The sequence below is a fragment of the Glycine max genome, chromosome 17 (assembly GCF_000004515.6).
Source record: "Glycine max cultivar Williams 82 chromosome 17, Glycine_max_v4.0, whole genome shotgun sequence".
Taxonomy (NCBI): Eukaryota; Viridiplantae; Streptophyta; class Magnoliopsida; order Fabales; family Fabaceae; genus Glycine; species Glycine max.
This window is the reverse complement of record NC_038253.2, coordinates 12154005-12172076: the sequence shown is the minus strand read 5'-3', so window position 1 is coordinate 12172076 and position 18072 is coordinate 12154005. Positions and strand designations below refer to the sequence as shown.

General features: G+C 29.7%; 2 protein-coding genes across 3 annotated transcripts; one reads left to right on the top strand and one right to left on the bottom strand.

The window, feature by feature from the left end:
- Positions 1 to 9613: 9613 nt before the first annotated feature.
- GDH2 (glutamate dehydrogenase 2) lies at positions 9614 to 13691 on the top strand. Of its 2 annotated transcripts, NM_001249488.2 has the most exons (9): positions 9711 to 9916; positions 10105 to 10218; positions 11720 to 11941; positions 12045 to 12119; positions 12210 to 12326; positions 12413 to 12666; positions 12972 to 13047; positions 13136 to 13222; positions 13321 to 13691. In NM_001249488.2, exons 1-9 carry the CDS (start codon positions 9809 to 9811, stop codon positions 13504 to 13506), a joined length of 1239 nt encoding a protein of 412 aa, NP_001236417.2. In that variant the 5' UTR covers positions 9711 to 9808; the 3' UTR covers positions 13507 to 13691. The 2 variants fall into 2 exon arrangements, 1 of the variants encoding a protein (NP_001236417.2); XR_005889158.1 differs by lacking the exon at positions 13321 to 13691 and having other exon boundaries at positions 9614 to 9916; positions 12413 to 12797.
- Positions 13692 to 14473: 782 nt separating this feature from the next.
- On the bottom strand, positions 14474 to 16535 carry LOC100780555 (light-harvesting complex-like protein 3 isotype 2, chloroplastic). Its single transcript, XM_003549901.5, has 3 exons — positions 15736 to 16535; positions 14997 to 15134; positions 14474 to 14890 (listed from the first exon to the last, which is right to left on the bottom strand). The coding sequence occupies exons 1-3, from the start codon at positions 16139 to 16141 to the stop codon at positions 14640 to 14642; spliced, it is 795 nt and encodes a 264-aa protein (XP_003549949.1). The 5' UTR covers positions 16142 to 16535; the 3' UTR covers positions 14474 to 14639.
- Between the last annotated feature and the right edge of the window lie 1537 nt (positions 16536 to 18072).

Genomic DNA, 18072 nt, shown 5'->3' with positions numbered 1-18072 from the left:
AAGGTTTATTTTTCAAAGTTTTCGAAGGTAACTAGCTCCTGGAATAAATTGATTTAGGTATGGTCAGTTTAACTTCTTCATGCATATAACAAAAAGATATGACAAGCAGGATCAATTTGTCTTAAACCTTTAGAAGGAGAAAAATCAGAAAATCTCTTCCTATTTCATGTGATACATAAAAATGATGAAGTCACATAATGCATTATTAGATTCATAGTAATGACAAAAACTAAAATCAATAACAATTTTTAAGAAACATCTAATCAAAATTATCATATGTCCTCTCTAGGTTAATTTTGAAGGCCACGTCTTATTTCCTCCTTTTATGATAATTTCTTAAAGAATTATAACATTTGTTTTAAGAATGAGAATTGTGTCATTAGAAGTTCATCTTCCTAGCAAAATACTACTCCGGCAAGGACCAATAATGTCATTAATAAATGTCCAAATCTATTCACCATGACCTCAGTAATACTTTTATAAAAAAAATGCTTAGATTATCTAAGAAATTAAGACAATAAGTGTCTCAGCTAGTTAAAGAGCAAAGAAACTCGTGACAAAAGGCTTCACTAACTAGCTTCCAATTGTCACCACCATTTAGGTGCCAATATGTAGTACAAATGATGTGCAATCCCTATTCCACCTTATACCAATGTTTGTTCTCCCATATATACCTTGCTTACTACTAATTTATCTTATGTTTATTTCAATACAAACCCTAACGAATCTCCTCATCTTCACCTTTGAGGTATTATTATCCACCCATAATGGCTTCCCAATCTTGATGTCATGGCTAGCATAAAACTTTCATTATTGTATATAAGATTTAAGCTAGGAAATCTAATTCATTCAACCTTCATTAATACAAAATGGAGATACTACATCGAGCATTATACATCGGTTTTTATATTATCCAATGGACTACACAACTCCTTAAGTACTCAATCATCTAAGGAAACTTTAGGCAACAATCTTTTTCCTTCCTCACATTCAATGTGGACCAATTTTTTGCATTGAGATCGTCTTTCTCTCATACTTTGCTTGTTTCCAACGACTTTATCCTGGAAATAAATCTTTAGTTCATTCTTATGACTATCATTGCCTCATTGATTAAATGGCTTCTTTGGAGATTTCTCTGATAGAAAAAACAATTCGTTCATCTCTCCATTATCCTACCTCTGGTTCTTATATTATAAAGTCCAATCCAAAATATCTTTTCTATTAATATTTTTATGAAAATATATCCTTCATTAAAGTCAATTCTAGAATGACATGATAATAAGAGAAACATAACCCATTAATATTTATTAATTTTGTTCATATAGATAGTTTTGGAAAAAAAATATTAAATTTAATATCCTGATCAACTAAATTAACTAAATTATTCAATTCTAATAAATTAGTTAATTGAACTTTATAATTAATAAGGAGCGAAGGTAGTATTATTAGGAGTAAATTTAAATAATTATGCTTAATATACTTTGTTAATTAGCTGAGAGTATGGGATTTTAAATTTTAAATTCGAGAAAATTATGAATCGATGCAAATGGCATAAGTAAACTTTTTTTTAGCCTCCGTGTAATGTATGCACTAAGCAGAGTCTAGATGACGAATTAGTAATTTTTTTGTACTTTTTTCATATATAATAGTGGTAGTATGAAAATAGTTTATCTTAAAATATGATTAAAATAATTTTTTTATTATTTGTTAGCAATTTTGGGTTATATATATATATCACATAATTAAATGAGTTAGGGTTATTATTTTATTAGTCAAAATATTAAAGTGGTCTAATCAATATAAAATTATGACTAAGGAAGTATATGTCATGAAAGGCTAATTATATAGATACCATAAGTGATATTATAATTTAATGAAGGGTCACATTATAATTATCAAATTTGGGGTACCAATACAAGATGTTATGGTTATGGTCCCCATTTGTGGAGAGAAATGACAGAGCGTACAGTTTTGCTTTCTTTTCTATTTATCATCATTGGAAGATCATAAAATCAATCTTAATCCTCATCAACTTTTCATCATTCCATTATGGCTAACCAGGTACGCTTCCACATTTAGTTTTCATCATGATTTTGAGTATGAGAATTCAATGTGGTTTTATTCATCTTTATACAGTAATTTCTCTTTACATGGATAGAAAACATGTGGTTAAAATTGATGATTGTCTATTAAAATCAAACTAGGTTGATTGATTAAATCCCTACAATTTGGTATCACAGCCACCCATACTTGATTCATGTATAATTTTGGAAATTTTATTTATTCAGGTTGTTTGGCATATTCTAAATTTTAAATGAATTTAACTATTTTACATATTGTTGCTTGATCTTACCTTTTACTAAAGCGTAACTTTCAACAATATTTAAATGCATCGCTCATTTAAAGGTTACAGTACATCACTAATATATATATATATATATATATATATATATATATATATATATATATATATATATATATATATATATATATGAAACTTTGTATTTGTTCTTACTTTTAGAGACCACTGCATTAAATTAAAATAACAATCATGGGCTTCTAAAATTTAAAATAAATAAATAAAGTTAAAATAATCTACTCTAAAAATGTTTTAATTTTGGGTTAGGTGCATCAATGTTCAAAATTTAGCTATAGTATATCATTTTAATTGTTTAGCATTTAAATGAGCTAATTGAATCAAGATATCACCAAAGTGACCTCTCTTGTGTAGATTGTTCATGAGAAATGTTAACATGTATGATTATTTATATGAATGGTGATTGACCCAAATGAAAGTTACCATTTAACTAATTTATGGGCTAAAATAGGCATCTCGTCAATGGTACCACAAATTTCATCAAGTAATTCTCTCATTTGGTTTCGAGATGAATCTTGTTGATGATTGTGTGTATCACAAATTCAGTGGGAGCAAGTACATTTTCCTAGTCTTATATGTTGATGACATACTGCTTGTCACTAATGATATAGATATATTGCACGAAACCAAGAGATTTCTATCAAGAAACTTCGAAATGAAAGATCTTGGTGACGCCTCCTTTGTATTAGGAATTCAGATGCACTGAGATCGATCTTGGGGTATTCTAGGACTATCAGAAAGGAGTTATATCGAAAAGGTACTTAAAGGTTTGACATGCAGGAATGTAAATTCAAGGATACTACAGTTGCTAAGGGAGATAAGTTCAGTCTCAAACAGTGCCCAAAAGGAAATTTGGAAATTCAGGAGATGCAGAAGATTCTCTATGCATCAGTTGTAGGGAGTTTGATGTATGTCCAAGTATGTACGCGTTCGGATATAGCATACATAGTTGGGGTATTAGGCAGATATTTTAGCAATCCAGGAATGAATCATTGGAAAACAGCCAAAAGAGTTATGAGGTATTTGAAGAGAACAAAGTATTATTTGCTCACATACAAGAGGTCAGATCAGTTAGAGATCACTGGGTATTCTGACTCAGACTTTGTAGGATGCCTAGATAGTTTAAGATCCACTTCTGTTACATTTTCATGTTAGTTGGTGGTGCAGTTTCTTGGCGCAGTGCCAAGCAAACCCTTACTACTTCATCCACTATGGTGACAGAATTTGTGGTATGCTATGAGGCATCAAATTATGAAATATGGCTGAGAAATTTTGTCACAGGGCTGCAAATTGTGGAAGGAATTGAAAGACCACTTAAGTTATATTATGACAATAAATCAGTTGTATTGTATTCTAACAACAATAGGAGCTCAACCAAGTCGAAACATATTGACATCAAGTTCCTAGTTGTTAAGGAAATGGTACAAAGTGGACAAATTTCCATAGAACACTTAGGGACAAACTATATGATAACAGATCCTCTAACTAAGGGACTTTCACCCAAGGTCTTTCATGAGTATGTTGCTCACATGGGTGTTTTACAGTTCAAAAAATCTTTGGTTTAGTGGGAATTAGTTACTTTTATGTATTTTATGTTCTATGTTAGATTTTATATATGCATACATTGACTTTTGGATATACTTGATTATATATATATCACATAATTGAATGATTTATGATCATTATTTTACGTGGTCTAATGAATATAAAATTATGACTAAATACATATATGTCATGAAAGACTAATTGTGTAAATACCATAAGTGATATTATAATTTAATGAAGGGTCAAATTATAATTATCAAATTTGAGGTAACTGATGACAGTTACCAATATAAGAGGTTATGGTCCCATTTATAGAGAGAAGAGACAAAACTTATAGTTTTGCTTTCTTTTCTCTTTATGCGCATCAAAAGAGAAAATTCAAAGAAAAAAAAAAGCTCTCTATAGTTGGAAGATCGTAAAATCAATCTTGATTCTCATCAACCTTTCATCATTCTATTATGAATAATTCAGGTATGCTTCCACGTTTAGTTTTCATCATGATTTTGAGTATGAGAACACAATGAGATTTTATTGATCTTTATGAGATAATTTCTCTCTACATGAATAGAAAGGAGTTTTTTTAGGAAACATAGGAGTTTGTTATTCTTTTTATTTTTTTGCTTTAGATGTTGTTCTATTTCCTCATTGAACCAAAAAAAATATTAAGAAACTTATTTTTTAGGGAAAAAAATTGGTAACACGATACTTGAACTATATATCTTCACTTGCTACTTTATATTAAAAAAAAAAATCACCCTTGTTACAAAGTTTTTTTTAGTAACTACGTGATACAAACATGTCAATGCAACATGAAATTGCATTTTACGTAACAAGACAAGAAGGAAAAACAAAAGAGACAGAGAAAGAGAATATTATTATCACGCGACAAAATTATTCCAAAAAAAGAAATTGTTTGAAATTATATTTTTGAGTAAATTAATTTCAAATTACGACTATTGTGGTACAAAGGCCCACTTTTTAGTTACATTCCTGTATCAATAAATGGGGTGGCTTAATTCATTATTAAATATAGTACTGTAACTGATTTGCCATGCTTGCTACAGTTGGTAGTATTTGGTAAGCATCGCCATCGAACGTATTTTATGAAGATTTTGACAATTCATTTTAGTAAATACGGATTGAACTGTCTTGTTTATAGGATCTTGACTATATTTCACGAATTTATGTTTAGTTCATTTATAATTTATTTGATTAATTTGTATATTTATTTTATTCATATGTTTACCACATTCCTTTATAGTCTTTTTGTTATGATACAATAAAATAATTTAATCTTATATAAAAAAAGAAAAAGTAGAAAATTAACTAAAAAATGAAAATTACAATTACTTAAAAATATATATGCAAAATCATATCAATATATTCTTCAATATCATTTTATATTTATCAATTACTTTATATGATTTTTTACATGAAATTTTTAATCTTGAGATATATTCTGATTTCGAACCTAATAATTCACTTAAAATTATTTCAATAAAAATAATAGTAACTGATTTAATAATAATAATAATAATCTTGCATATACATATTCAACACTTTTTTCCTTCTTTTTTATTTTTCTAATAAGGAAAAACATGAACCAAATCTCATTCCAGCTGGGTTTACTGGGTTAGGCGTGTCCAATTCTCAACTGCAATTTCCGACAGCTTTGTTGGGGAGGGTAAAGCAGTCATTTGTGCTAAATGTGTGGGTTAATACAAGTTGTTAAAGATTCATAGTTAACTACAATTTAAACACATGTGATCCATGAATTCATTTTAATTATATTTTTTTATATTTATATTTAATATTTATTAAATTATATATATACATAAATAAAATTAATTTTTAGAGTACTAGTAGCTTATCAAATTAATTATATTAAAATTGAAGAAGATGGTCAATTTAATTTTTTTAGTTGATAAAACATTGTCTTAAAAAAATTAAATGTACTGAAATTTATTATGGGTTATTATTTTGTTAAGTAATATTAGAGATGTAATATCCATAAGAAATATAAAAATTAAAAATAATAATAAATATAATTTTATAATTATTTAAATATGAGTATTCATTTTTGTTATCGTAGATACTTTGTTTAAATGTAGTTTAATTTTGTGTGTTTATAATAAATAAATTTTAAATGTATTTATTCTAAAAATTAAAATTTATATTAAAATTATATTTTTAATCATTTTGAATATATTTGTTTTAATTATGTGAGATTATTAAGGTTTTGATCGATTTAACCTCATTATAACTTAACTTGAATACTCTTTATCAATACAATGAGATTTATTTATTTATTATTATTATTTGTTATTTAATTTTAATTTCATTGCTTGCTTTATTTTAAAGTTATTAATCTATGATTTTCTTAAAAAAATATTTATCTATAAAGATTGTTATACTTTTTAATTTTATATTTTATAATTGAACTATTATGAGTATTATTTCTGTATAAAATTATTACTTATGTGTTGTTATTTTTATTTAATATTATTGCATGGTACTCTTCATATTTTATTGTTTTCTCTTTCTAGCGAGTTGTAAAAGGAGCATTGATAATAACTATATTATTATTGATGATATAATTATTGATGATATAAGATTGATTTGGTAATTTAAAAATAAGAAAACAAAAAATAGATCACAGATTTTATTCTTTTTACTAACAATTAACATTTGTCAATCAAAAGAAAAATAAATAAATAAATACATTATTATTGTGTACTTTATAACTATTTTATATTTTAGTATATGTAATGGATATTTAGTTTCTTATAGTTTGTTATGAAAAAGCTCTTATTATTATTATTATAGTATTTTTTTTCTTGTACATGTTTTACGTCTATAATAGTATTTAAGATTTGAAATGAATTAAATTAAAAAATAAAGAATATATATAAGTAATTGTTTCTTATTTAATTTTTATATTTTATTATTGTTTTAAAGAAATTTATATTATAAGTAGAAATGTTACTACTTAATATTTTAATAATCAAATTTATATTTATATATAAATATGTTCGGGGTTTAAGTCCCCTTTTATTTACAATATATATATATATATATATAATATTAATTTCAGTAATTCAATTCTTTAATGTAATTAGAACCACTAAATGAAATCATATCTTACGTATAATATAAAGTGTAAATTTTGATCAATGGCTAGGAGAACTTAAAATCACCTTTACATATAGAAATTCGTTTTTTTTAATGCATGCCCTTTGATTTTTCTTGATGATACTGAAATATTCTTTTGAACTAACACATACTCTTTAAAAAAAAAATCTCTGGCGTAGAGATTCTAATGAAGTACATGTTTAGTTTAGATTACCGTCTAAATTGTTGCACATAAGTAAGACATGAATTGCTTTGACAAACGTAATTTTAAGGCAGGAGAATATTTACTTAAACATACTCCAAGTAGTCGAGATCTTGAGATTGAATAAATTAAATTATTTATGGTTCAAGTGCTAGAGTTATTTTGTAGGGAGAAGTGCTAACATAATATTTTTTCGAAGGTATTTTAAATAGTTACACAATTAAAATAAAGAATTATGAGATTCATAAAATTTTATCATTTTAAATAAATTTTAACCAATTAAAAAAATAATCAATTAAAAAAATATGTAAGAGAATATATTGTTAACATTATATCTTCCGTGGGTGAACATGTCATTGACACTGCATTACATTATTATTAGTACTAGGAGTAACCATCACATTCATGATTTGTTTAAACATCATTACATTATTATTAGAAAATAAAAATCATAAAATGCACCAATATATTTTGAATTCAATAAAAAATATACAAATAATAAATTAGAAAAATATAAAATAGTTTTATTATTAATAATAAATATTTTATTGTAGTAAATATAATAAATTATCTGAAAATAAGTGTTTGTGTCTGATATTTGAAGGTGCATTGACAAAAATGTTTTTGAAGAAAGATACCAATGAAAAAAATATATAAATAAATTTAAAATATAAACCTTCTGGAATTATGAGCCGAAATATTAAACTTAATTATTTAAATCAAAACACATATCTTCCTTAAGATGGTGTATCAAAATTTAAAATACAATCAAATTCAATTTAATTAAGAGGGCATAATATTACAATAATATTACATTTTATTTTATCTAAAAAAATGTATTTAATTTGATATATTGTGTTAAGATTTAAAAAAAAAAGTTTTTTTCATGATTTTTTTATGTTTTACATAATATATTCCTTTCAAGATAATTTTACTTGAGATATCGTATAATATTAAATATGAACAATTTTATAGTTCTATCATTAAGAAATTAAACTTTTAATCGTCGATGTCTAAAATTTAAATTGGAGTTTTAGCTACACTTCTATAAACAAGAATTCAATCATTGATTCCTCAATATTTAAACATTTAAATGAACAAAACAAAATATAATAAAAAATTAAATGCTAAATTAATACTTTCATTCAAGAATAAGAACTCGTAATTTTTAATAATAATAAGACTAATGTGATTATTAAAGATGGATAGACAAATTCTTTCTGAAATTAATCCTAATAATTAATGCTAATAATTATAAAAGGTAAATATATAAATACTCCCTCTCTCAGTCTTAAAATAAGAGGAAAAAAGTCTTAAAAAATAAGTTTTATATTTATTTTTTCAATATAATATTAATTATTATTTTCATTAATATTCCTAATAAATGTTACTTTAAATTTTATATATAATATCAATATTAAGGTTAATTTTTTAAAATTATCATTTTTTAAATTTATTTTATTAGCTTTTTTAATATCTATAGAACAACGTAGCACAATATTTATTTTAGAATGAAGAGAGTATTACTTGAAAAAGAATGTGACATTGTGTTTAATTATTCATGATAAGATCTAATAGGAAGAGAAAGAGAGAGTAAAATTTTTATGAAATTTTAATATAAACTATACATAATTAATTAATAAAAAATCATTTTAAGTATAATTTTTAAATATTATAAAAATTAACAAACTTATATAGTTTTTTTTACAAAAAGAAATATGACTGAGTGTGTATTAACAAATCTCTAATTTCTATTAAAAAACAAATCTCTAATTTATAATGATTTAATTCAAACACATATCAATGTAAATAATCTTAGCTTTTCATCTGATTATAAATAACTACATATAATGAGATTATTAATTTTTATATAAATTTAATGGTTATACGTTGAAAATATAAAAAAAAATTACACTAACGATCAATAAAAAACATTGTCGTTAGTATAACTTTTATGAAAGTTAATTTTAAATTTAACAAAGTTTTTTTTTTATAAAAGAAGCTTAACATAAATTATTAAATTTATTATATATAATATAATAATTTATAATTGAAAGATGGTATAAGATTATTTTACACCAGCTTATTTTCTCTTATTACAATCATAAAGTATATTTTTGCTCATTTTCGGTTACTAGTTCACAGTATTAAAAGCTTTTACGTGCCTGATCCATAGAACTAAAAAAAAAGTCAATTCATAGATGAGAAAGAATGAAAGATATTATTTTTCCCAGAGTAAAAAAACGATATAAATGAGGTTAAATGTAATGTATCCATTCCTAATTAATTAAATCATTAAATAATATTAATACACAAGAATAACTAGTAATGACGGTTACACTTGCTTCAGTGTTTTACGCATAGCAATGAATGCCTAGTCTCTCTTCTTGACTTTCTCCAATATACATCCTCAGCAAATGGTGCGTTTTCATTTGCATTCTATTATTTTTATATATTTCATATTTCATTGAAGATCATCACTCACTCCCTTTGAGTCATTCACTCACTCATCTCTCTTCTCTGTTTCATTCATTGCTTCTTTGTTGTCAACTATGAACGCTCTTGCAGCTACCAACCGCAACTTTCAACGTGCAGCTCGCATTCTCGGTTTGGATTCCAAGCTTGAGAAGAGTCTCCTCATACCCTTCAGAGAAATCAAAGTAATCGTCTTTCCAATCAACCCTTTTCTGAGTCTCAATCCGTTTTCTTGTTTTCTCTGAAAAAAAATTCATTTGCATGGTTTTTCTTTCTCACTGTCCTGGTGGAAAAAATGATCTTTTTGTTCTGTTTTTTCATGTGGTGTGTGTTGAAAAGGGTTTATCGGTTGTTTGTTGTGTCTGATTCGCAGGTTGAATGCACGATCCCCAAGGATGATGGAACTCTGGTTTCCTATGTGGGATTCAGGATCCAACATGATAATGCCCGTGGTCCTATGAAGGGAGGGATTCGTTATCATCCTGAGGTTCTCATGTTTTGTTCTTTTTATTTGTTTTTTGTTTTCTCATCAATACAAATGGATTTGGAATTTGAGTTTATGTTCAATTGAATTCCCTGTGCTTGAAAATTTATGTGCTTTAACTCGTGTGTGCTATTTGATACATCATGTTTTGTCAAATTAATTTTTTTTATGGAACCCCGATTCATAAAATAGGCAGTTCTACAATCATTGGTGGAGAATTGTTGGGAAAATTTTCAGATTGTATTTTGGGGTTATGGGAATGTGACAGTGGTTTGTAGGTTTACGTGATCACTGCCAGGAGCCCAATTGGAAAACTACAGGGAAGTTCTATTTGGCGAAAAGTATTTGATTTTATTCCATACTGGTCAATCTGTTAAAAAAATGTGATTATTTAGTTATAAAACTTGTGCAAAACTGCTTATTATCATTATAATTATTATTTTGTAAAAGTGATTATACAAATTTGTGAACTATTCTCATTTTCCAAGAGTAAGAAGAGACCAACGATTTTGATATTATGTGATGTGGGTTTCAAGACATGGATCATGTCATGTGATCTGGTTACGATGCCTTGACTTCAGTAGCCGTTCCAACGGCCACATCTGCCTATAACGACCATAACCGTAATTTAAATTCTATGATGTTTACTCATTTTGTCGTGTCGTGGTTTAATTCGATGTGCAGATATGAATTTTTGTACCTGTCTGCTTCTTCTGTTGTCATAAATAATGAAATTTCAAAAATGTGTTTCAAATGTTAACCACTTACCTCCCTATTTAGAACTGCTGAACCCAATCATGAGATACATGCCCAATTTCAGAATGTGTTTTAAGTGTTACCTCCCTATTTTGGACTGCTGAACCCAATCTTGCTTGAGATACATGCCTAATTCAATCATGAGATACATGCTGCAATTGCAAAATGTGTTTCAAATATTACCTCCCTCTTTTGGACTGCTGAACCCAATCATTAGATACATGCTGCAATTCCAAAATGCATTCCAAATGTTACCTTCCTCTTTAGGTCCGCTGAATCCAATCATGAGATACATGCCACATTTTCTCGCAACATGACTGCAACCGCAATTGCAATTCAAAACCTTGGCCATGTTTACTTATTTTGTAATGCAGTGGTTTTGTTCTGCGTGCTAATATTATTTTCTTGAATCTGCATGCTTGTCATAAGGTCATAATGAAATTCTATAGATGCCTTTGAATTTTTACCTTCCTATTTCATTCCTATGAATTCAATCATGAGATGATGCATGCTGCATTTTCCTTTTCATTTTGTTACTTACCTGAGAAATGTAAATGTATCAATTCACAGTGCTTTAACTTTAATGTTAATCTACACATTGCTTACCAAAAAGAGATGTTAATCTACACAGTTCTTCTAATGACCATTTTTGCATTTTGATACTTTTTAAGTTACAGCTATGAATGTTATCAATATAGATTCTTTATACTATTTTTGAATATCAAACTGTCAAATTCTGTGATGCCAGGTTGACCCTGATGAAGTGAATGCTCTAGCTCAGCTGATGACATGGAAGACTGCTGTAGCAGACATTCCTTATGGAGGAGCAAAGGGTGGGATCGGCTGCAACCCAAGGGATCTGAGTATCAGTGAGTTAGAACGTCTAACTCGGGTTTTCACCCAAAAGATTCATGATCTCATTGGCGTTCAGAGGGATGTTCCTGCCCCTGATATGGGAACTAATGCTCAGGTACTGATTTCACAACACAGTACATTTCTGTCCATTTATTTTATCTAAAAAATAGCATTCAATAGTTTCATATATCCTTTCTTATTGGTCCACTGTTTGACAGACCATGGCATGGATTCTTGATGAATATTCAAAGTTTCATGGGCATTCACCTGCAGTTGTGACAGGGAAGCCTATTGTAAGTATCAAACACACACATACCCTTAAGAGACTGCAAAATCCTCTGTTGATGATTAGGAAATTGGCTTTGAATGTTCTTTTCCTGCAGGATCTTGGAGGTTCGTTGGGGAGGGAGGCTGCAACAGGTCTCGGAGTGGTTTTTGCAACTGAGGCTTTATTTGCTGAATATGGGAAGTCAATTTCGGATCACACATTTGTCATCCAGGTATTCCTTCACCGCCATGGCAGGATATAGTATATGCATATTAATCCCACTTTCAACATCTATTTGATTTTAATCACACTATTCAGGGCTTTGGAAATGTGGGCACGTGGGCTGCTAAGTCTATTTTTGAGAGGGGGGGAAAGGTGATTGCTGTGAGTGACATCAGTGGTGCTATCAAAAACCTAAATGGAATCGACATCCTTGCCCTTCTGAAACACAAGGATGGCAATGGTGGAGTCTTGAAGGACTTCCCAGGTGCAGAAGCCATGGATCCAGATGAATTGCTTGTTCATGAATGCGATGTTCTTGTCCCTTGTGCCTTGGGTGGAGTTCTAAACAAGTATGTATGCCTATTTCACCTTAAAATCAAATCATCAGCGTTCAAGAGTGTGTTTTCGCCGGTTCCCACTTTCCAATGCACATTTAACGCTAGTCCTTCTCTCACAGTGGATTGGCATTCAACGTTACCTGGTTGGGTTTCAAACACATCCAAAGTGATTTTAGTTTTCTCTTTATCTTGCACACTAAACTTAAAAAACAGCATCCTCCTTATTTAGTTTTATCTTTCCCATTATACTTTTAAGTTTAACTTAACACTTTGGATCTGAAGAACTACAACCTAATTTTGGGATATTATTCTTGAAGGGAAAATGCTGCTGATGTGAAGGCAAAATTTATAATAGAAGCAGCAAATCACCCCACTGACCCTGATGCGGATGGGGTAAGTTTACTGACTTGCGGCTATGCCATTTGTTGTGAAATATATATCCTGAACTTACATTACATAATGAAAGCGATTCTTTTTGCAGATCTTGTCTAAGAAAGGAGTCATTATATTACCTGATATTTATGCCAATGCTGGCGGAGTGACTGTGAGCTACTTTGAATGGGTTCAGGTAAATGGAATCAACATAAACACTCAAAGCCTATTTTGAAAATCTTCCTTAAGTCTCTCTTTTAATTTAAATCTCCTTTGGTTCTATGCTGCTTGTAGAATATTCAAGGTTTCATGTGGGATGAAGAGAAAGTGAACCGTGAGCTGAAGAAGTACATGACCAAAGCTTTCCAGGATATCAAGGCAATGTGTAAAATTCACAACTGTGACCTGCGAATGGGGGCATTCACTCTAGGAGTGAACCGTGTTGCCCGTGCTACCCTTTTGAGGGGTTGGGAAGCATAGGTTTACTACATGAGAAGTAGGATTTTACAAGGTTGTGTTTTTCTTTCTTTATTGTCTTAGTGTTAGTCAAACAATAACAATATTAGTCATGTGAGACTTGCCAATAAAACATTATTCTTGCCATTGGGTCCTGCGAATGGAAGTTACTACCATATTTGTTAAAAATATTTGATGCATCGCGGTTCCTGATTAGTTGAAACATGTCAATCGTATTTTTGTTGTAATTTTATTTGAAATCGTAGTCACAACCTCGCCGGCCGATTGAAGAAAAAAATAAGATCCTTTCCTAACTAATAAATAATCTCTCCATCAGTCCAAGGACGATATGGGAGAAGTACCAAAGATTGTTTTAAAGAATCATTAATAAAATAGATAATAACAGTGTTTAACTAACAGATATGTAGATTCCTTAAAACAAAAAACAAAAGTGTTTTATAGTTGCAGCAAGTTAAAAGCATCCACTGCTTTCAGATACTAGATACTGAACGTATGGGTTATCTCCACTGAAAGTGACAACAACTTAAGGAAGATAAGTTATATGATGACCACTCTTACTTTAAAAGACAATGTACATTGGTTTCTATGTTGAATTTCAATTCCTTGAAAAATTAGTTTCCGTTAGATGTTTGACATTTAGTAATCCCTCAACCGCAATTACCCCTTAATGAGTCATTCCAATGTGTTCAACTTTTGTATACTTTTTAGGAATGATGCTGCTGAGAAGTTCCAATTAGGTTTTTTGGTGAATTAGTTCAAATTATCAGTCAAAATGACAGCAAAAATGAAAATGTAAAAATGATAACAAAAAACAAAAAAATAAGTTGCTAGTTGCTACCGTGAATTTATTTTAGTAGTCATTATGAGTAGAGAATGTACTATATTTGTCAAATTGACTGTAACAAACCTAATTAATTAAGAACTACTAAAATTAACAAAACAATCTCAGACTCTCAAGAAAATTCCAGCATTGCAAACAAACAAACTTTCTCGGTCATTTGGAACTAGGACGAGAGAAGGAAACGAAATATAATGTCTAATCCATATCCATGTCTTGTTTTGTACTAACAAAATTATCAGACAGCACTGTATTAAGAGACAATTGAGGGAGGGAGAACTACAAAACAGCAATTCCACTACTCATTTTTGGAAGTGCTTGAATTCTCATCCTGCCAAGTTGCTTGCCATTGCTTGTCATATAATGTAGTCTCATCAAATAGCTTCTTAAGGTTTTCAAAGTCCTCATTCTTTCGGATCAGAAGTACTCCCAACACTGCTACGAACAGCAGAGTTTTGCAAAAGAAGTTGCCCATTTGATCAACTAGACCTACTCCTGTCAAGCTATCAACAAAATACGCCATAAAGAATCCTACCATCGCGGCACGGCCTGAATGATAATCAAAACAAGAAAAATGTCAGCAGTGAAGGTTTTCTTAATTTTTATTTGTCCCTTTCTTCTCTGATTTCATTATGGAATGCAAATCAAAACTGACCATTGAGTAGTTCAGCTTCAGGGAGATGAAACCTTTTCATCCACGCCCACCAAGGTATGATAGAGGTGTCAAAAACTACAGGATTTTCATTGCTGGATGATTCCGGGTTATCCTCGAGCCATTTTCTCCTTCTAGCCTCTGAAAATAATTACATCCTTGGATGAAGTAAAGTTTGAAGTACTTTGATAAGGGAAAAAATGAAAACAACAAAATATGAATCTAATCCTACATCAACTCAATCGAAACACAAAATGAACCCATGCAGTGTCAAAAAGAAATGACATTATTAACATATGCACTTATTCCATATAATTGGCAAGGTTGTGATTGCGGTTGTAGTTTCAAACCAGAAAGAAATCACAACCTACACCAATACAATTTGCAGCATTGAACAACCATTTTGTTGGCAATGAGGACAAGATTGAAGAACAAAGGAAATCAACGAATCTGTCATAGATATGGAGCTAGATCATGGCTGAGAAGCTCTTGAACCAAGTCCCATACCTCCTTTATATCCAAAAATTAAAACAAAATTGAAGGACCCCAGAAGAAGAAATAACCATAGATAAGGCTATAAGGCTACAGACACCAACCAAAATTCCCCTTTTATCCAATTCGAAAGAATTTTAAAGAAAAAATTTCAACTTCAATTTTAAGCAACAAATTAACTTCAATTTTCAATAATAAAAAAAATAGTTAAAAAGGGATTGTAGCACCCTGAGCAAAGGGATAACGTTACCAGCATCAATAACAGCGTCCCAATCGGTGGTTCCATTTTTCTGAAACTGCTTCAAATCCCATGTTCCTGAAACCCACCTCGGATCCACGAAACCGGTTTTAACCTTAACTTCCTCACTTTCGACCGCAACAGCAGCTGACCCATTGGTCCCCACAGAATTTCCCACCGCCGGCGGAGGCAGCTCCGGCACCGAAACGGCCTGCTCCGGCGGCGGCTCCACGGCGGTCCCAACGCCGTTCTCAGCAGCAGCAGCCTTCAAGGGAGAGAAAGCAAGACTCTTCGACCTGAGAGAGAAGAAATTGTTGTTCTTGTAGACAAGACGGAGTTTCGAGGAAGAAGGTGCGGCTGAGAAATGGGTCGGAGGAGAAAACGAAGCCATGGTGGTTGACATGCTTTGCATTTGCATAAAGTTTAATTATTTTTTTAAGAGTGACTGTGTGTGGTTGGGGGAATATCAGAACATGGTGGTGGTGGTGGTAGTTGAGTAAGTGAGTAACTTCGAGTTTCTATTTCTGGGGCTATCCTAACTCACTTTCCTCAGCCTCAGAAATTATGGGCACAGCACGAGTGTGAATTTGGAGTGTGTGAAGTGAAAAAGGAAAAAAAAGGTACACTGTTGCTGGCTTCGCAACTCGTTTGTCGTTTGTCCCTTCTCATCATTTCCTCATCCAATCACATGTTGCTTTGCAAAATCTATGGATTGCACCATCTTCCAACTTACAAAATGGCCCATAAGTGGCAATTGTTTTACACACCTGTCAAATTACTTAGCACAAGATGTAGAATTCTAATATTATTCTTACATGAAATTGATATGGATTTGTAATATATAAGAGTAAGCTTATGGATTTGTAATTCATAAAGTTTATGTAATATGTAACATAATCCGTATATGGATTGACAATCTGTATTGATAATTCGTATGTATTTTATTACAATTAATTTTATATAATAATGTATTTTTTATATATATAAATTTTAAATAAAAATCATAGGTTTCATAATTTTTTTATATATAAATAAATTAATTATTAGATCAAAATTAATTGTCACAAAATTTATTATGTAAATTTACATGTGCAATATACATTAGAAATGTTAGTGTTATATATATAGTGACATTAATTATTTTATAACATAATTGACCTATTAACTCAATTGGTTAGAGCATCATGCTAATAACCTAAAAGTCAAAGGTTGACAATTTATATGAATACACAAATTGACAATTCGTATGAATATACAGATTGACAATTTGTATATAGATTATGTTACAGATTTGTTTACAGATTACGTAAATTTACAGATTGTGAATCCATATCCATATCAGCTTTAAGAAAGGACAATATTCAAAATGTCCATCTTGTATTGGGTGTACCAACAATTTGACTGGTATGCAAAGCAATTGCCCCATCACTTGGGAGGGATGGACATCAAAATGATTCATTTATTGGTTGCTTTCTTGAGTCTATGTTAGTGTGTGTCAACTTAGGAGTTAGGAACTTAGGATGGCTTGTGTCTCATTTGTGATTAACGGATTATCCTAATGTTTTTTCAATTTTTTTAAAATGTGAAGACTATATATGGCTTGGGTGTGAGAAGAGGATAAATTTTATGGATTTGAATATATTTGAGTTTTATAGGAAAAAAATACTGCGGACATTTAAGAAGAATAATTCTCTTATTCACATGCTAAATTATTGTTATTGTCCAAATTGGGTTGATCATCAATGAAGTGGTTGATCATAAAATTTAAGTTAACCTACCCAATTAATCGACCAATCTAATACCAATGAAGCCAATATGAGTATATTGGTTGATTAGGATATTGACTAAGTATTGAGATAATCGAGTTTGTATGGTAATTTGAAAAAAAATTGGTATAAATTTATGTATGGTTACCATATTTAGTTCTTGTAGCAAAGTTTTTAGAAATATGAAGATTTAACTAAATAGATAGATTGACTACTTAATTGATTTATATAATTTAGGACTGAGGATTAAAAATATTTATAGAAGCTACACCATTTTAATGTGCAAAAGAGGACTTAACAATGTTTGTGAAGTTAAGATGAAATGTTAACTTATTTGAATATAGGAACATGGTTAGCATGGTGAGTTAAGAATCCTCTTAATGCATTAGTCGTTCAATGTATTTTGGTATATAAATTGGTTTAATGGTTGATGTAACGATTACCGTTGATATGGTTCTTAGATACGATCTCATATATAAACATATATTATAAACTTAAAAATACTAACCTCACAACTAAGTGCATGATTTGCAATACTTCAATTAAACTACAAGGCTTTTACACTCATTTATCTTTATATTTT